This window comes from Entelurus aequoreus, linkage group LG17 (assembly GCF_033978785.1).
Source record: "Entelurus aequoreus isolate RoL-2023_Sb linkage group LG17, RoL_Eaeq_v1.1, whole genome shotgun sequence".
Lineage (NCBI taxonomy): Eukaryota > Metazoa > Chordata > Actinopteri > Syngnathiformes > Syngnathidae > Entelurus > Entelurus aequoreus.
The window spans coordinates 20,841,991-20,863,999 of NC_084747.1; the positions used below are offsets into that span (position 1 = coordinate 20,841,991).

The 22,009-nt window shown below is 38.1% G+C and overlaps 1 protein-coding gene across 2 annotated transcripts in view; it reads left to right on the top strand.

Annotated features, from left to right (window-relative positions):
* Window positions 1-22,009, top strand: part of LOC133632642 (ral guanine nucleotide dissociation stimulator-like) — a 62,795-nt gene that overhangs the window by 2,038 nt on the left and 38,748 nt on the right. The window contains exon 1 of one of the 2 annotated variants that reach the window (XM_062025188.1): window positions 20,003-20,209. The exons of the other annotated variant lie outside the window; for it this stretch is intronic. Within the exon in view, the coding sequence (XP_061881172.1) occupies window positions 20,132-20,209 (78 nt within the window). The 5' untranslated portion in view covers window positions 20,003-20,131. Of the gene's footprint in view, window positions 1-20,002; window positions 20,210-22,009 lie in introns of those variants that run through there. 2 annotated transcript variants of the gene reach the window in all.

A 22,009-nucleotide genomic window follows, 5' to 3' on the forward strand; every position in this document is an offset into this window, starting at 1 on the left:
GAAAGTCATTTTTACGTTACTTTGAAACTTTAAATATCTGGCATATGCATTTGGGAGATGTTTAATACAAGGGCGCAGTGTGCGGAGTCTGTGCTTTTAAAAGGCGGGGCCTGTTTCCTCCTGACGTGTGACGTCATCAAGGGTTTCAACGTAGCTGTGTTTTTTAGCTTTAGCCGTTAGCAGCGCACTTTGTCGGCTTTGATGCCAGGTCTTTTAAATCTTTTCAGCGGATTGTGTTACCTCTGCTTCATAAAGAGATGGAATGCTTCCATGGCTGTCATAGCTTCTTGTCAACAAACGGGGTATTGCTTGGATGGCAAGTTTGTCACTTCAATCATTGATTTGTTGTTCAGTATTCCCATCGTGTATGTGTCACGGTGTGATGGTGCCTCTTCCTGTTTGATATCAAGTTCATTTTCGTGCGATACTGCTTGTTGCTTTCCTGCTTTGAACTCGCTGCACTTATGACGCTGTCTTCTTGTTGTCGACATAAAACCACATCAAAAGTAGCGTGCCACGTTACATCAAGCTATCGCTAACGACGTTGTAACGGACCTAAAAGTGATTAAATAGATTACTCGTTACTAGTAAAAGTAACGCCGTTATTACGAACAACGGTCATTTTGATAGTAGGCTAACACAGACACTTACATCATGTGTTGTCTTCATTATAACACTTATATAAGACTTTTAAAATAATTTGATAGTAGGCTAATATAGCTAATATAGACACTTACATCATGTGTTGCCTTCATTATAACACTTATATAATACTTTTAAAGTCATTTTGATAGTAGGCTAAATAGCTAATATAGACACTTACATCATGTGTTGCCTTCATTATAACACTTATATAATACTTTTAAAGTCATTTTGATAGTAGGCTAATATAGCTAATATAGACTCTTACATCATGTGTTGTCTTCATTATAACACTTATATGAGACTTTTAAAGTAATTTTGATTGTAGGCTAATATAGCTAATATAGACACTTACATCATGTGTTGTCTTCATTATAACACTTATATAAGACTTTTAAAATCTTTTGATAGTAGGCTAATATAGCTAATATAGACATCATGTGTTGTCTTCATTATAACACTTATATAATACTTTTAAAGTCATTTTGATAGTAGGCTAATATAGACACTTACATCATGTGTTGTCTTCATTATAACACTCATATGAGACTTTTAACGTCATTTTGATAGTAGGCTAATATAGCTAATATAGACACTTACATCATGTGTTGTCTTCATTATAACACTTATATAAGACTTTTAAAATATTTTGATAGTAGGCTAATATAGACACTTACATCATGTGTTGTCTTCATTATAACACTTATATAATACTTTTAAAGTCATTTGGATAGTAGGCTAATATAGCTAATATAGACACTTACATCATGTGTTGTCTTCATTATAACACTTATATAAGACTTTTAAAGTCATTTTGATAGTAGGCTAATATAGACACTTACATCATGTGTTGCCTTCATTAAAACACTTATATAAGACTTTTAAAGTCATTTTGATAGTAGGCTAATATAGCTAATATAGACACTTACATCATGTGTTGTCTTCATTATAACACTTATATAAGACTTTTAAAGTCATTTTGATAGTAGGCTAACATAGCTAATATAGACACTTTACATTATGTGTTGTCTTCATTATAACACTTATATGAGACTTTTAACGTCATTTTGATAGTAGGCTAATATAGCTAATATAGACACTTACATCATGTGTTGCCTTCATTATAACACTTATATAATACTTTTAAAGTCATTTTGATAGTACGCTACTATAGACACTTACATCATGTGTTGCCTTCATTATAACACTTATATAAGACTTTTAAAATCATTGTGATAGTAGGCTAACATAGCTAGTATAGACACTTACATCATGTGTTGTCTTCATTATAACACTTATATGAGACTTTTAACGTCATTTTGATAGTAGGCTAATATAGACACTTACATCATGTGTTGTCTTCATTATAACACTTATATAAGACTTTTAAAGTCATTTTGATAGTAGGCTAATATAGACACTTACATCATGTGTTGCCTTCATTAAAACACTTATATAAGACTTTTAAAGTCATTTTGATAGTAGGCTAATATAGCTAATATAGACACTTACATCATGTGTTGTCTTCATTATAACACTTATATAAGACTTTTAAAGTCATTTTGATAGTAGGCTAACATAGCTAATATAGACACTTTACATTATGTGTTGTCTTCATTATAACACTTTTATGAGACTTTTAACGTCATTTTGATAGTAGGCTAATATAGCTAATATAGACACTTACATCATGTGTTGCCTTCATTATAACACTTATATAATACTTTTAAAGTCATTTTGATAGTAGGCTACTATAGACACTTACATCATGTGTTGCCTTCATTATAACACTTATATAAGACTTTTAAAATCATTGTGATAGTAGGCTAACATAGCTAGTATAGACACTTACATCATGTGTTGTCTTCATTATAACACTTATATAAGACTTTTAAAGTCATTTTGATAGTAGGCTACTATAGACACTTACATCATGTGTTGTCTTCATTATAACACTTATATAAGACTTTTAAAATCATTTTGATAGTAGGCTAATATAGCTAATATAGACACTTACATCATGTGTTGTCTTCATTATAACACTTATATAAGACTTTTAAAGTCATTTTGATAGTGGGCTACTATAGACACTTACATCATGTGTTGTCTTCATTATAACACTTATATAAGACTTTTAAAATCATTTTGATAGTAGGCTAATATAGCTAATATAGACACTTACATCATGTGTTGTCTTCATTATAACACTTATATAAGACTTTTAAAGTCATTTTGATAGTAGGCTACTCGAAGTGTTTTCTGAGGCGGTACTTGGTGACACAACTTTGAGAACCACTGATATAGGACATTGTCACGTGTGTGTGTGTGTGTGTGTATATGTAGAAGCACACACGCACAGATTGTCGTCTGCTACGTGTTTGCGTGCAAGTTTCAGTTTTTGTCATGAAACCCACGCCTTGAATCAAATTAATGGGTTATACTTGTATAGCGCTTTTCTACCTTCAAGGTACTCAAAGCGCTTTGACAGTATTTCCACATTCACCCATTCACACACACATTCACACACTGATGGCGGGAGCTGCCATGCAAGGCGCTAACCAGCAGCCATCAGGAGCAAGGGTGAAGTGTCTTGCCCAAGGACACAACGGACGTGACTAGGATGGTAGAAGGTGGGGATTGAACCCCAGTAACCAGCAACCCTCCGATTGCTGGCACGGCCACTCTACCAACTTCGCCACGCCGCCCCTGACAGGAAAAGAAGAAGCAAGTGCTTGTGCGGCGTGGGATTGATGTCAGCTGACCTGGGACCAGTTCAGTTTTGCCACGGTGCGAGAAAAAAACAGTGGGCTTGGAACGAGGTCACTCCGTGTGAATTGTGTGTCGTGGTCGTTCCCCCCGAGCGCACTCAGCCAGCAAACACAAAACACTCGCCGGCTGAAAATTGTGCTGAGTCGGGGTTCACTTTCCCGCTAATTCCAGGGCTGTGTCCGTTTGTGCGTGTTTTTGTGCCTTTTTTGCTCTGTTGTGTTGCTGTTCTCCGTCTTCCCGAAGCAGGGACGTCAAACTCAACTGCACACAATTCAAAGCAGACTTTGGGTCGCCAGCCAAACGCCATTCATTGGCTCCGCCCCTCCATTGAAAACAAACATTCAATCAGTATCAGCTGTTTTTTGTGAAAAAGTACTTGCCTACTAATGCCTTTCAAAATGTAATCGATCATCAATAAAAATGCGTTGCATATATATATATATATATATATATATATATATATATATATATATATATATATATATATATATATATATATATATATATATATAAATATATATATATATATATATATATATATATATATAAATATATATATATATATATAAATATATATATATATATAAATATATATATATATAAATATAAATATGTATATATATATATGTATATGTATATATATATGTATATGTATATATATATATGTATATAGGTATTTGTGTATATATATATATATATATATATATATATATATATATATATATATATATATATATATATATATATATATATATACCGGTGTATATATATATATGTATATATATATATATATATATGTGTATATATGAATATATTTGTATATATATGTATATATACATATTGTATGTATGTATATATATGTTTATGTATATATGTATATGAATGAAAGAATATGAATGTATATACATATATATGTATATATCTGTATATATGTATATACTGTATTTGTATATATATATGTATATACATACTGTATATATATATATATATATGTTTATGTATATATGAATATATATATATATATATATATATATATATATATATATGTATGTATGTATGTGTATATATATATATATATATATATATATATATATATATATATATATATATATATATATATATATATATATATATATATATATATATTATATATACATATTTATGTATATATACAGTATATGTGTGTGTGTATCAGTGACGTGCGGTGAGGTTCATGGCTGGTGAGGCACTAACTTCATCACAGTCAGATTACAAACATATGAACCCTAAAGAGTATCATATTCGACCATTTGATTGGCAGCAGTTAACGGGTTATGTTTAAAAGCTCATACCAGCATTCTTCCCTGCTTGGCACTCAGCATCAAGGGTTGGAATTGGGGGTTAAATCACCAAAAATGATTCCCGGGCGCGGCGCAGCTGCTGCCCACTGCTCCCCTCACCTCCCAGGGGGTGAACAAGGGGTTGGGTCAAATGCAGAGGACAAATTTCACCACACCTAGTGTGTGTGACAATCATTGGTACTTTAACTTAACTTTAACTTTACACATACAAACTGTAGCACACAAAAAAGCACATTTAATTAAAAAAAACGTTATTATGGTCTTACCTTTACTTATAAATGAAGTCCAAGCGCCGCTCCTTCTGAACAAAAGCATCGATAACTTGTTTATAGAAGTCTTCTTTATCTTTCTTCAGTTTTATAAGTCTCTCTGTCTCAATGGAGATCTTCCTTTAATTATTACCTCCTGCTTCGATTGAAAGTCCAGTTTAGAAAACTGTTTTATTTTAGATATGTAATCCTCCATGTTAAAAGTCCAGGCGAGAGGAAAAAATAAACGATCGCTGCTATCTGTTGCTGCTTGTTGTCACTTCTTCTGCAGCCGAGTAGTCGCAAGAATGATCGATGGGATCACTAGCGCCCTCTTCCACCATGAGGCGGGATTACTGCGAGCCTCAGCCAGTGCGTCTTTGCAGCCGTTTTATGATTGCTCAGCACAAGAAATACGTTACACACATACAGTTGTTGACAAAATACACTGTACATTATATACCTCAGCTAACTAAACTATGGAAATGTATAATATAATTCATATAGCAATACGGTCTCACTGCACAGCAGGCCAGCAGTTAGCCGAGTCATTGCGCAATCCATGGTGAGGCTCAACTGGCTGCTGACTCACCACAAGTCTCTTCTCAGTATTTGAAAGGCAAATGTGAAAATTCAGTGATTTTGAATAAAAATAATCTAAAACTGGTGAAGTTAAATAGAAAATAACTTTATAGTATAATCACTGGATACATATAACAATTAAATTAATATTTTTTTTTTAACTTTTTTTTTCTTTCCATGATGGCACATGAGGCCCCGCCTCACCTGCCTCCCCTGCCTCCCCTGACTGCACGTCACTGGTGTGTATATATACAGTATGTTTTTTTTCTTCATCGTAATAAGAAAGTGGAAGTATGAAAGCAAGGTTGGTTGCATGAACAAAGGCACCTGCTCTCTGGTAACAGAAAGTGATCACTGATCAGTGGGCGTGACACGCCGACAGCCAATCAGGTGACACTATCACGTTTGCTTGATTCTTTGCATGGAGTGAAAAGAGAAAGTCAAAATGAAGAAATTGTGGATAAAAGAGGTAAATGGTACTTTTTGGGTTTTTTTTTTTTCAAAGGGATTGTGGTCCGACCGATGTGGTGTGTAAATGATGCAAGGCAAGACCGCGAATACCACACCACCTTAGCCCCGCTCACCCTTTAAAGCACAGCTGTCACTTCCTGGCATTGGACCTGCAGAAAATATTTCTTCTCAGGATGCTCCATTTTGACATTTTCACACTTTGCACTATTTTCTTACACTTTTTCAAGCATTTTTTACATATTCCTTATTTTTGCACCAAGTGTTCAGTTCTGTTTACATTGATTGAGTGTTTTCCATGCTTGTGTTGACATTTCCTTTCCTTTTTGCCTTGATAGCTGAGGGCATTACAATCATCGGAAAGGGTCAGAAAGGGGATCTCCTGCTCTTTACTTTCCACAGCTCATAAAAAAGATAAAAATGTATCTATATTGACCGCTATAAAACACTCATATGGTGATACCGTTCTCGTGGCGAAGTTGGTAGAGTGGCTGTGCCAGCAATCGGAGGGTTTCTGGTTACTGGGGTTCAATCCCCACCTTCTACCATCCTAGTCACGTCCGTTGTGTCCTTGGGCAAGACACTTCACCCTTGCTCCTGATGGGTGCTGGTAGCGCCTTGCATGGCAGCTCCCTCCATCAGTGTGTGAATGTGTGTGTGAAAGGGTGAATGTGGAAATACTGTCAAAGCGCTTTGAGTACCTTGAAGGTAGAAAAGCGCTATACAAGTATAACCCATTTATCATTATTATTTAAGGCCAAGCACCAACACATTCCCCTTTGGCTGATTGGCTAATTATGCGTGTCCATACACAGTGTGGAGCTGCTCCTCCAAGCTAATAGTCATCACCTCCACTATGGGAAATTAAACAGCAAATCTGTGTTATTGTCAATTAGTATTTGCATGTATTTCTTCTCATAATATATCGTTTTGCTCTATTTTTCAAATGTTGCTGCTTCTTGTACGATGTACTTTGTTGGGAATTTTTCAATTTTCTCGAGAAGTGACTTTTTCTTTAATAAAACAAACGAGCAAGAAATCTAGCATCTTTTTCCGGTGTTATTATAGACTGTACTCGTGTTTGTAAATGTTTATTCACATACCTTAAATGTTTCCACACGTCGTCTGTAACACGGCAGCAAAACGGATGACCAAACAAAACAGAAGTCATCATCATGGACCCACTAGCTGCGCAAGCTAGCTCTCCAATCAGCTAATCAGACTCAATAACTCCACAGGAACGTTTTTTGGTGAATTTGTGAAACTGAAACAATACAAAAAGAATGCCGTTGTAAGTTATTAATACTAACACAGACACTCTTAAAGGTAATGCTAACAACGCTAGCTTCGTTACATTACGATAGCACGTGCAAATATGCATGAAAACGCTCCTACGGACATCAAACATGGGACGGTTTAGTAAGTAAGAATTGGGAATTGGTTTAGTTATATTGTAAAACTTACAAACGTCGCTTGGAGTGACGAATGAAGAATCCATACGAGTAGAACCGCTATGGATGGCCTATTTCCCAGTTAACGGCACCAAAGCAGGAAGTACATTTTCAACCCGCAACACCTGCAGCGAGCGAACCCATCCAAAAGATGGTGCCGTAGCACAAACAATAACACACCTTTTTAGTCCTCTGTTTGGGTTTAATGCAAACTATTGAACAACAAGCATTATGGGCATTAGCGGGGGAAAAAAATCATAAATTAGCCGCTCCGTCTTGTAAGCCGCAGGGTTCAAAATCTCGGAAAAAAGTAGCGTCTTATAGTTCAGAATTTAAGGTAGGTAATAGTGCGCAAATAATAGGCTATATGTGATATTTATATATGGTTAGAATCCTAAGAAATAGCGATTGTTGAAGGAAGGGTACATTCAATTTCATTTCATGTAAAAAAACAACTTATTTTTTAGGTGTAGAGGCTTTTATTTTGCTGTGGCGAGCCGCCATGTCTTTCACGTTTCCGATTTACTGTTCCAACCCTCGTACTGTGTCTAAAAGTCTGAATACCCGCTGACTCCTGATCCCTCCTGCTGTGTCTTCTTATTCTCTGGCGGATCTGGTGTGTTGACAAAGGCATATGCAACAAATATTGTTTATGTCTAACAGGAAGTGTCAGGTTGTGTTGGCTTCCTGTCCTGGCATCAGCTGAGACTCAAGAGAGAGAGAGAGGGGGGGGGGGGGGGGGGGTTCGGCTGTGCCTCCTTGTTTACTTTGTTTACTTGTTCACTTTGTTCTGTCACACCGCTCATACCTTGAAAATGGTTATCAATTAATAATTAATTGCTGCCTTGCTCCCCTTTAAAAAATTATCAACTAAATTTTTTCTGCACTCGTTTTTTTACTCTCAATATTTCTGCTATAAATATTTTTGACCGGAATTTTTTTTACACTGAATTTAATTTGCACTGAATATTTCTGCACTGAATTTTTTTGCCTTTTTTTTTTTTTTTTTTTTTAACACTGATTTTTTTACATTTAATTTTAAAACATTGTATTTTCCATCCATCCATCCATTTTCTACCGCTTGTCCCTTTCGGGGTCGCGGGGGGCGCTGGAGCCTATCTCAGCTCCAATCGGGCGGAAGGCAGGGTACACCCTGGACAAGTCGCCACCTCATCGCAGGGCCACATTGTATTTTAACAAATTGAATTTTGAAACACACATTTTGCTCCTAAATCTTTATTCTATAAAATTGTCAGCTAATGAACTGTGCCTCCTTGTTGCCATGGCGACCGCTCTCCAACAGCATTCAGCCATGGGACATCCTCTGCATGTGAAAGCCCTCCCCATGCCTTCATTAGCACATGAATGGCTGCTCAATCGTCGCTTTGTTCCCGCGTTCCCCCGGACGACCGGCCCGTACGTGTCGGCACGCACGCCTCATACATGGCAGCGTGAAAGTCCGCCGCATCAAAATAGACGCTCTCGTCGGTACCCTGGCAAAGTGTTGCCGTGACGACAGGAGCACTGAATTTATGTAACTGATTTTTTTGTGTTTGAATTTTGTGAACTGATTTTTGGGAACATCAAATTATATATATATATATATATATATATATATAATATATATATATATATATGTGTGTATATATATATATATATATATATATATATATATATATATATATATATATATATATATATATATAGATAGATATTGACGCTGCATCAGTCCTTTTTACGCTTGTACGACAGCCAAGAATGTTTGGCATGAAGCACTTAATTTATAATGACAACAAAGTCATGAGCTTCTGTTATGTCGGGAGACTTATCTCAAATGCTCACAGCCACAAAATGAGCGGCGCTCTTGTTGGAGGAAGTAAGTTTGACGGACACTCCTCTCTTGTCCAATAGGAACGCTCGTTAAAGCACAATCTCATGAAACATTCATTGCTTTGTTTGTTTTTTACCTTAATATAGTAGCTTATAAAAAGTGAAAAATCACAAAAAAAATTGGATTAAAAAAATGTACATGTGTATATATATATATATATATATATATATATATATATATATATATATATATATATATATATATATACATACATACATACATACATACATACATACATACATACATATATATATATATATATATATATATATATATATATATACATACATACATACATACATACATATATATATATATATATATATATATATATATATATATATATATATATATATATATATATATATATATATATATATATATATATATATATATATATATATATATATATATATAGTACCTTAAATAATTACTAAAGAATTTCAAAAATCTTGACAAAAAATGTATTGAAAAAATTTACATTTTAAATATATACAGTATATATACATATATGTACATACTGTATATATATATATATATATATATATATATATATATATATATATATATATATATATATATATATATATATATATATATATATATATTAGGGCTGGGAATCTTTGGGTGTCCCACGATTCGATTCAAAATCGATTCTAGGGGTCACGATTCGATTCAAAATCGATTTTTTTCCATTCAAAACGATCCTGGATTCAAAAACGATTTTTTTTTTTTTTTTTAAACAATACACAACAATACCATAATAATGCAATACAATTTAATTTTGGAGTTCTGAACTTGTAATTTTTTGCAGTGTTTATTAAGTGGTAATATGTCACATTTGTCCCAATTAACTTTATACCCTGATAAACAGCCATATTCAGTGATGACATTATTGATATAAAGAAGACAGGAGTTAACATGTGACAGGTAAAAAAATTATGTCGTCACAATACATCGATAGCTTATTATACTGAGAGCCAATATTTATACCATGAATATTATTTTCACTTCTTATTTTTGCAGCTAAGGGTTCAATAACCAAATTAAATAATAATCCAGATGCAGGACATCCCTGTTTTACTCCTCTTTTTAACAAAAAAGGTTCTGAAATATGATTATTGGTTTTGACTGATGCCATGGGCCATGTATAAAGCATCTTAATCCATTGTATAAAATGATCTCCAAATCCAAATTTACGTAATGTGCAAAACATAAATGACCAGTTTATGCGGTGGAATGCCTTCTCCGCATCAACAGTACATACTGCTGTGGGATAAGGGAGACTTCTAGCATAGTAAATAACATTAAACAATTTCCTTGTATTGTCTGAAGATTGTCGACCTTCCATGAAGCCAGTTTGGTCAGTATGAATTAATTTTCCTATTACATTTGATAATCGTGTGGGTAAGATTTTTGCCAAGATTCAAAAGGATTCTCTATTCATTCAATACATAGATTTCAGCAGGATCTACCCCCGTCTGCTGACATGCAAGCAGAGTAGTATATTTTTGTAAAAAGCTTTTATAATTGAAAAGGACAACGTTTTATCAACTGATTGCTATTATGTACATTTGTTTTAACTATTAAATGAACCAAAAATATGACTTATTTTATCTTTGTGAAAATATTGGACACAGTGTGTTGTCAAGTTTATGAGATGCGATGCAAGTGTAAGCCACTGTGACACTATTGTTCTTTTTTATTTTAATGTCTAATTATAATGTCAATGAGGGATTGTATTGTTATGGTATTGCTGTGTATTGTTTTGTTGGATTGATTAATACAAAAAATAAAAAAAATAAAAAAAATAAAAAAATAAATAAAAACAAAAAAATCGATTTTTTAAAAATGAGAATCGATTCTGAATCGCACAACGTCAGAATCGCGATTCGAATTCGAATCCATTTTTTCCCCCACCCCTAATATATATATATATATATATATATATATATATATATATATATTTATACATACATATGCATATATGTACATATATGTACAGTATATATATATATTTAACCCGGAGGGAACCCACGCAGTCACGGGGAGAGAACATGCAAACTCCACACAGAAAGATCCCGAGCCCGTGATTGAACTCAGGACTACTCAGGACCTTTGTATGTATATATATATATATATATATATATATATATATATATATATATATATATATATATATATATATATATATATATATATATATATATATATATATATATATATATATATATATATATATATATATATATATATATATATATATATATATATATATATATATATATATATATATATATATATATATATATATATATATATGTATATATGCTCGTTAAAGCACAATATCATGATTTATATATATTTTTTTACCCTAAAAAATTACAACAAAATTTCAAAAATCTAACAAAACATTTATTTTCACAATGTGTATATATATATATATATATATATATATATATATATATATATATATATATATATATATATATATATATATATATATATATATATATATATATATATATATATATATATATATATACATACACACATATATATATATGGAGATCGTCGTTAAAGCACAATCTCATCAAAGTTGTTAAAAACAAAACAAAACTAAAAATATATATGTATTAAATATATATATGTGTGTGTGTGTGGAAATGCTCATTGAAGCACAATCTTTTTTGTATATATATGTACATGTATTACAAAAAAATTAAAATACAATTTAAATTTGTTAAAAGAAAAAAAAATGTATATGAGGATGCTCGTTAAATCACAATCCCATTTTTTTTACCTTAATTAGTACTTTTAAAAAATTCCAAATACATTTCTAAAATATAGAAACAATTATTAAAAAAACTATATATACATATAAATACAGATCAGATAATATATATATATATATATTTATATACATATATTTCTTTTTTTTAATCCAATTTTTTTTTAGATTTTTTTGTTGTTGTAATTTCTATAACATACTTTTTTGAAGTAAAAAAAAAAAAAGACGGTTCCTCGAGATTGTATGGCTTAGTGAGGAGAACACCATGTGTTAAACACGACCTGCTGTCTGCTGCGACATGGAATGCGACTTATGTAAACAGGAAGTAGACGCCACGTTTGATGGACAAGCGCCATGGCAACGGAGGAGGGACCATCAAGCATTTCATGTAGAGGCAGCCAGGCAGTGCTCACCATTCCAGCAGGTGTCTGCCAGAGAGAGAGAGAGAGAGAGAGAGGGGCGTCGTCAGGGCTGCAGAGGCGAGGCCGCCGCCACAACTCATCAGTAATGTAGTCTGACGGTCAGGATGCAGCAGCACGGCCTCAAGTGTGCACCGTCCTGGTGAACGTTGATGAGCGGCGGCGGAAGATGCACTCGCAGACGGGCTGAGGGAGAGACGAACAGGCTGGGGGAAGGGGGGAGGAGGGCGGACGCCGTCTATCTGTGGAGGCGTGCATGTGATGCAACAACATGGAGGACAGGTTCAACGTGCACAGAGCGCTGGCTCAGCCTGCCAGGATGTGCATGTTTGATCTGCCCGTCTACATCATGGACCACCTGGTGAGGGCCGCTTGGTGTGTGTGTGTTTGTGTGTGTGTGTGTTTGTGTGTTTCTACCCTTCTTGAGACATGAAGAAGGAAAAATAGTTGCCATATGAGGAGGTGTGAACAAGTGATGACATAAATCATGGTCCCAATAACATTGCATCTAATAGAGAATGTCTCATTTGCACCTCTGCTGGTGAAATCTATCCAAATGAGGGTGGTCCCAAAAAGGAGGGTTTGTTCCAATTGACTCTGTGTCGCTTTTAAAAGTGCTCCCCCTCTGGTCAACATATGAAATAACAAGTGTGTGTAAAAATCTGAAGTGCTCCACCTCTGGCCAACATATGTAATAACAAGTGTGTGTAAGAAATTGAAATGCGCCCCCTTTGGCCAAAATGTATTTAAAAAAATAAATAAATATGTTTATAGAGACATACTGTAATAACTTGAAGTAAATAATGAAGATCAAAAATCGATGATGAACAAAAAATTAAATCATTAGCTAAAAGCAGTCTTTTTCTCACAATGTGTCGACTTTCTTCTTATAAAATTGGGAACAATTTCTCGTATTCTTTCTGTTTCTGTAATATTGCAATATTTTCTCGTAAAATTATTACTTTTTTTAAGTACAATTATTACTTTTTAATGCAAAAGTGAGACACTTGTCATACAAAATTCTGACTTTTATGACAATATTGCCAATTCTTTTGTTGTTATTGTAAAATAGGGAAATGTTTTGAGTAAAATTATGACTTTCGTCACAATTTTGCGAAGTAAAATTTCCGATTATTGTTATATAATATTGCCAAAATTTTAAAGTTTTCTTATAAAATTGTGACTTTTGTCGGGTAAAATTACGACTCTTTTCATAAAATTGCCAACATTTTAAGCTTTTCTTGTAAAATTGCGACTGTTAGAGTAAAATTCCAACTTTTATCATAATATCGCACAAATGTTAAATTTTTCTTGTAAAATTTTGACTGTCGGGTGCAGTGTGAGCTGGGCGGCAGCCGAAGGCAGGGCACTTGGCGGTCCGATCCTCTGCTACATAGGCTAGCTCTTGGGACGTGGAACGTCACCTCCCTGGGAGGGAAGGAGCCTGAGCTGGTGCGCGAGGTGGAGAAATTCTGGCTAGATATAGTCGGACTCACTTCGAACCAGTTCTCTCGAGAGGGGCTGGACTCTTTTCCACTCTGGCGTTGCAAGCAATGAGAGGCGACGGGCTGGGGTGGCAATTCTTGTTGCCCCACGGCTCAAAGCCTGCACGTTGGACTTTAACCCAGTAGACGAGAGGGTAGCTTCTCTCCGCCTTCGGGTGGGGGGACGGGTCCTGACTGTTGTTTGTGCTTATGCACCAAACAGCAGCTCAGAGTACCAACTCTTTTTGGATTCCCTTGAGAGAGTACTGGAGAGTGCTCCCTCGGGTGATTCCCTCGTTCTGCTGGGGGACTTCAACGCTCATGTTGGCAACGACAGTGAAACCTGGAGAGGTGTGATTTGGAAGAATGGCCACCCGGATCTGACCCCAAGTAGTGCTTTGTTATTGGACTTTTGTGCTCGTCACGGATTGTCCATAACAAACACAATGTTTAAACATAAGGGTGTCCATGCGTGCACTTGGCACCAGGACACCCTAGGCCGCAGTTCCATGATCGACTTTGTAGTTGTGTCATCGGATTTGCGGCCTCATGTTTTGGACACTCGGGTGAAGAGAGGGGCAGAGCTTTCTACCGATCACCACCTGGTGGTGAGCTGGCTCCGATGGTGGGGGAGGATGCCGGACAGGCCTGGCAGGCCCAAACACATTGTGAGGGTCTGCTGGGAACGTCTAGCAGAGTCTCCTGTCAGAGAGAGTTTCAATTCCCACCTCCGGAAGAACTTTGAACATGTCACGAGGGAGGCGCTGGATATTGAGTCCGAGTGGACCATGTTCCGTGCCTCTATTGTCGAGATGGCTGATTGGAGCTGTGGCCGCAAGGTGGTTGGTGCCTGTCAATTCTAGAACCCGCTGGTGGACACTAGCAGTGAGAGATGCCGTCAAGCTGAAAAAAGAGTCCTATCGGGTCCTTTTGGCTCATGGGACTCCAGAGGCAGCGGCAGGTACCGACAGGCCAAGCGAAGTGCGGCTTCAGCGGTCGTGGAGGCAAAAACTCGGACATGGGAGGAGTTTGGGGAAGCCATGGAAAATGACTTCCGGACGGCTTCGAAGCGATTCTGGTCCACCATCCGCCGCCTCTGGGGGGGGGGAAGCAGTGCACTGTCAACACCGTGTATTGTGAGGATGGTGTGCTGCTGACCTCTACTGCGGCTGTTGTGGATCGGTGGAGGGAATACTTCGAAGACCTCCTCAATCCCACCAACACATCTTCCTATGAGGAAGCAGTGCCTGGGGAATCTGTGGTGGGCTCTCCTATTTCTGGGGCTGAGGTTGCCGAGGTAGTTAAAAAGCTCCTCGGTGGCAGGGCCCCGGGGGTGGATGAGATCCGCCCGGCGTTTCTTAAGGCTCTGGATGCTGTGGGGCTGTCTTGGTTGACAAGACTCTGCAACATTGCGTGGACATCGGGGGCGGTACCTCTGGATTGGCAGACCGGGGTGGTGGTTCCTCTCTTTAGAAAGGGGAACCGCAGGGTGTGTTCCAACTATCGTGGGATCACACTCCTCAGCTTTCCCGATAAGGTCTATTCAGATGTACTGGAGAGGAGGCTACGCCGGATAGTCGAACCTCGGATCCAGGAGGAACAGTGTGGTTTTCATCCTGGTCATGGAACGGTAGACCAGCTCTATACTCTCGGCAGGGTCTTTGAGGGTGCATGGGAGTTTGCCCAACCAGTCTACATGTGCTTTGTGGACTTGGAGAAGGCATTCGACCATGTCCTCCGGGACGTCCTGTGGGGAGTGCTCAGAGAGTATGGGGTATCGGACTGTCTGATTGTGGCGGTCCGCTCCCTGTATGATCAGTGTCAGAGCTTGGTCCGCATTGCCGGCAGTATGTCGGACCGGTTTCCAGTGAGGGTTGGATTCCGCCAAGGCTGCCCTTTGTCACCGATTCTGTTCATAACTTTTATGGACACAATTTCTAGGCGCAGTCAGGGCGTTGAGGGCATTCGGTTTGGTGGCTGCAGGATTAGGTCTCTGCTTTTTGCAGATGATGTGGTCCTGATGGCTTCAACTGGCCAGGATCTTCAGCTCTCGCTGGATCGGTTCACAGCCGAGTGTGAAGCGACTGGGATGAGAATCAGCACCTCCAAGTCCGAGTCCATGGTTCTCGCCCGGGAAAGGGTGGAGTGCCATCTCCAAGTTGGGGAGGAGATCTTGCCCGAAGTGGAGGAGTTCAAGTACCTAGGAGTCTTGCTCATGAGTGAGTGAAGAGTGGATCGTGAGATCAACATGTGGCGTCTTCAGTAATGCGGACGCTGTATCGATCCGTTGTGGTGAAGAAGGAGCTGAGCCGGAAGGCAAAGCTCTCAATTTACCATTCGATCTAAGTTCCCATCCTCACCTATGGTCATGAGCTTTGGGTTATGACCGAAAGGACAAGATCATGGGTACAAGCGGCCGAAATGAGTTTCCTCCGCCGGGTAGCGTGGCTCTCCCTTAGAGATAGGATGAGAAGCTCTGTCATCCGGGAGGAGCTCAAAGTAAAGCCGCTGCTCCTCCACATGGAGAGGAGCCAGATGAGGTGGTTCAGGCATCTGGTCAGGATGCCACCCGAACGCCTCCCTAGGGAGGTGTTTGGGGCACGTCCGACCGGCAGGAGGCCAAGGGGAAGACCCAGGACATGTTGGGAAGACTATGTCTTCCGGCTGGCCTGGGAACGCCTCCGGATCCCCCGGGAGGAGCTGGACGAAGTGAGTGGGGAGACGGAAGTCTGGGCTTCCTTGCTTAGGCTGCTGCCCCCGCGACCCGACCTCGAATAAGCGGAAGAAAATGGATGGATGGATGAAAATTTTGACTTGCGTTGAGTAAAATTACGACTTTTATTATAATACTAGAGGTAGGTATTTTTCTGAGGTATCAAGAACATAACAAATACAAGAATGTGTGAGTGCGTGAATGCGTGGGGGCGTGTGTGTGTGTGTGCTTGTGTGTGTGTGTGTGTGTGTGTGTGTGTGTGTGTGTGTTTGTGTGTGTGTGCATGTGTGCAAGCTTTTGATGTCCATGAGCTACGTAGGGTTCATAAAATACTTAGCAATACAAATTGTAAATAAATATACTTCATCTGTTCCATCACAAAGGTCTTAAAAAGCAGTGGTTCTTAACCATAGGGCCGGGGCCGCCTAAAAAAGATGTTTCTCAGCTGTGCTCCGTATGGTTGTAATACACTTTTCCACCACTTGTATTTTCATATGCACTTACATTGTATTGACAGTTTAGTTGAGAAACATGATTAATATATACACACATTGTATGTATATATATATTTTTGTCACTTATTTATGAGTCCCTTCTTATGCAATATACATGTTTATTACAAACCCCAAAAGCAGTGAAGTTGTCATGTTATGTAAATGGTAAATAAAAACAGAATACAATGATTTGCAAATCCTTTTCAACTTATATTCAATTGAATAGACTGCAAAGACAAGATATTTCATGTTCACACTGAGAAACCTTGTTATTTTTAGCAAATATTAGCTCATTTGGAATTTGATGCCTGCAACATGTTTCAAAAAAGCTGGCACAAGTGGCAAAAAAGACTGAGAAAGTTGAGGAATGCTCATCAAAGACTTATTTGGAACATCCCACAGGTGAATAGGCTAATTGGGAACAGGTGGGTGCCATGATTGGGTATAAAAACAGCTTCAATGAAATGCTCGGGCATTCACAAACAAGGATGGGGCGAGGGTCACCACTTTGTCAAAAAATGCCTGAGAAAATTGTCCAACAGTTTAAGAACATTTCTCAACCAGCTATTGCAAGGAATTTAGGGATTTCACCATCTACGCTCCGTAATATCATCAAAAGGTTCAGAGAATCTGGAGAAATCACTGCACGTAAGCCATGATATTACGGACTTTGGATCCCTCAGGCGGTACTGCATCAAAAAGCGACATCAGTGTGTAAAGGATATCACCACATGGGCTCAGGAACACTTCAGAAAACCACTGTCAGTAACTACAGTTTGTCGCTACATTTGTAAGTGCAAGTTAAAACTCCACTATGCAAAGCCAAAGCCATTTATCAACAACACCCAGAAATGCTTCGCTGGGCCCAAGCTCATCTAAGATGGGCTGATGCAAAGTGGAAAAGTGTCCTATGGTCTGACGAGTCCAAATTTCAAAATGTTTATGGAAACTTTGGACGTCGTGTTCTCCGGACCAAAGAGGAAAAGAACCATCCGGACTGTTCTAGGCGCAAAGTGTAAAAGCCAGCTTCTGGGATGGTATGGAGGTGTATTAGTGCCCAAGGCATGGGTAACTTACACATCTGTGAAGGCACCATTAATGCTGAAAGGTACATACAGGTTTTGGAGCAACATATGTTGCCATCCAAGCAAAGTTATCATGGACGCCCCTGCTTATTTCAGCAAGACAATGCCAAGCCACGTGTTACAACAGCGTGGCTTCATAGTAAAAGAGTGTGGGTACTAGACTGGCCTGCCTGTAGTCCAGACCTGTCTCCCATTGAAAATGTGTGGTGCAATATGAAGCCTAAAATAACAGAAGGAGACTGTTGAACAACTTAAGCTGTACATCAAGCAAGAATGGGAAAGAATTTCACTTAAAAAATGTGTCTCCTCAGTTCCCAAACCTTTACTGAGTGTTGTTAAAAGGAAAGGCCATGTAACACAGTGGTAAAAATGCCCCTGTGATAACTTTTTTGCAATGTTTTGCTGCCATTAAACTCTAAGTTAATGATTATTTGGCCAAAAAGATGAAGTTTCTAAGTGTGAACATGGTTTTGGGTTTTGTACTACAGGCGGCCATTGTTGTCATTGCTGGAGTTTGTTCACTCATTGTGTGTACGTGTGTGTGTGAGTGTGTGTGTGTGTGTGTGTGTGTGTGTGTGTGTGTGTGTGTGTGTACTTGTATTTCTACCGTTCTTGAGACATCAACAATGAAAAGTATCTTCCATATGAGGAGGTGTGAACAAGTGATGACATAAATCATGGTCCCAATAACATTGCATCTAATAGAGAATGTCTCATTTGCACCCCTGCTGGTGAAATCTATCCAAATGAGGGTGATCCCAAAAAGGAGGGATTTTTCCAATTGATTGTGTGTCGCTTTTAAAAGTGCTCCCCCTTTGGTCAACATATGAAATAACAAGTGTCTGTAAAAATTGGAAGCGCTTCCCTCTGGCCAACATATGAAATAACAAGTGTGTGTAAGTGATTGAAATGCGCCTTCTTTGGCCAAAATTAATAAAACAAATAAAATAAATACAGTATGTATATAGAGACATACTGTCATAACTTGAAGTAAATAATGAAGATTAAAAAACAATTACAAACAAACATTTTTTTTATTTATTTTTTACTAAAAGCTTAACTTTTTTGATATTTACATAGTATGTATATATTATTTATGTTGTAAATACAAATTTGGGTATATCTAGAAAGGGTGGTCTGAAAGAGGTAGGCATTTTTCGGCGGTCTTAAGAAGGTAATAAATACAAGATTGTGTGTGTGTGTGTGTGTGTGTGTGTGTGTGTGTGTGTGTGTATGTGTGTGTGTGTGTGTGTGTGTGTGTGTGTGTGTGTGCGTGCAGCGAGGGCCCGGCCCCCTGATATTTGGACATGTCGTGTCGTGTCTGGGTGATACCTGCCTAGTCGCTCCTGTGTCAGCTTGTTGAGAAAGTAGTGGAAGGTGACGATTGCTCCAAGTGTTTACTAACATTGATCATTAGGAGGAATAAGAAGTCCAAATGTTTGTGGAAGGTGGGACGTGAGGGCGTAGTACCGCGTGTGGCCACCAGGGGAGGTGTACAGGCAGCCCAATTTGAAGATGATCAGGGACTTCCCACACCTTCTATTGCTTCACTTTTGCTTTGGTGCCTCAGCCCAGTGAGAGTCAAACTCTTGTTGTTGTTGTTGTTGTCCTTTGGACCCGTGTGCTACAAGTTAATCTTTCCCCAGTCTTGTTCCCGCCATTGTTGACACAGCTGGGAAAGCAAACATGCGCAGGAAGAGCGTCCGCGGGGGTTCTGAGGGGCGCTGGCAGATGTGTGAGTGACACTAGTGGGGATGTGGCGCGGGACCTGCGGACTGCTGGGCCGGACACGGGACTGCTGGGACCTTGAGGACTGTTACAGGACAGGACAGGTGGGAGTCTCTTTCTTATCTCCTGGTGTGTCCATGAAGGTCACACGGACCAGTCCGGGACAGGAAACAATATGGATACAGTTTTTGCCACAGCACCACAATCTATGCGTTACATGGCATTTTAATTTACATCATTGGGCAATAGTCCCGTTATAATGTGTTTATGAACTGGTACTTTGCTGACACGTATGGTGTCCCACTCCATTATTGGTATCGGAAAAAAGAAGTATCTGATCAAATGTGTGATATCATGTGCGATACAAGCAGTCCTGTAGCGTGTTTACTTGTATGCGATATCATGTGCGATACAAGTAGTCCTGTAGCATGTTTACTTGTGTGTGATATCATGTGCGATACAAGCAGTCCTGTAGCCTGTTTACTTGTGTGTGATATCATGTGCGATACAAGCAGTCCTGTAGCGTGTTTACTTGAATGGGATATCATGTGCAATACAAACAGCCCTGTAGCGTGTTTACTTGAGTGCAATATCATGTGCGATACAAGCAGTCCTGCAGCGCGTTTACCTGTGTGTGATATCATGTGCGATTCAAGCAGTCCTGTAGCGTGTTTACTTGTGTGTGGTATCATGTGCGATACAAGCAGTCCTACGGCGTGTTTAGTTGTGTGTGATGTAATGTGCGATACAAGCAGTCCTGTAGCATATTTACTTGTGTGTGATATCATGTGCTATACAAGCAGTCTTGTAGCGTGTTTACTTGTGTGTGATATCATGTGCGATACAAGCAGTCCTGCGGCGTGTTTAGTTGTGTGTGATATCATGTGCGATACAAGCAGTCCTGCAGCGTATTTACTTGTGTGTGATATCATGTGCTATACAAACAGTCCTGTAGCCTGTTTACTTGTGTGTAATACCATGTGTGATACAAGCTGTCCTGCGGCACGTTTACTTGCGTGTGATATAATGTGCGATACAAACCGTCCTGTAGCCTGTTTACTTGTGTGTGATACCATGTGCGATACAAGCTGTCCTGCAGCACGTTTACTTGTGTATTGATATCATGTGCGATACAAGCTGTCCTGCGGCATGTTTAGTTGTGTGTGATATCATGTGTGATACAAGCAGTACTGTAGCGTGTTTACTTGTGTGTGATATCATGTGTGATACAAGCAGTCCTGTAGGGTGTTTACTTGTGTGTGATATCATGTGTGATACAAGCAGTCCTGTAGCGTGTTTACTTGTGTGTGATATCATGTGCGATACAAGCTGTCCTGTAGCACGTTTACTTGTGTGTGATCATGTGCGATACAAGCAGTCCTGTAGCGTGTTTACTTGTGTGTGATATCATGTGCGATACAAGCAGTCCTCTAGCATGTTTACTTGTGTGTGATATCATGTGCGATACAAGCAGTCCTCTAGCATGTTTACTTGTGCTGGACAGCAAGTTCACATCTACCATGTTTTCTGGACTATAGAGCGCACCGGTATATAAGCCGCACCCAATGTACGGTGCATATATATCTTTCTTTCTTTCTTTCTTTCATGTTTATTTCGAATATGTAGACAAAACAAAAACAAACAAATTTAGCAAAAAACAACAAAAAAGCCATTCAAGAATGAATAACAAAAACAATAATAATAATAGTAATAATAAAAAGCAAAAAGAAACAAGAAATGAAAATAAACATTAATGTAAACATATCCGAAAAGGAGTGAGAAGAAGTAAAAACGTATGTACTCCCATATCTGTTGTGAAAATGAGTTATTTGCACAGAAATATTTTGTAAATGTTTATTTACATACCTTAATTGTTTCCAAAGGGTGTCTGTAACACGGCAGAT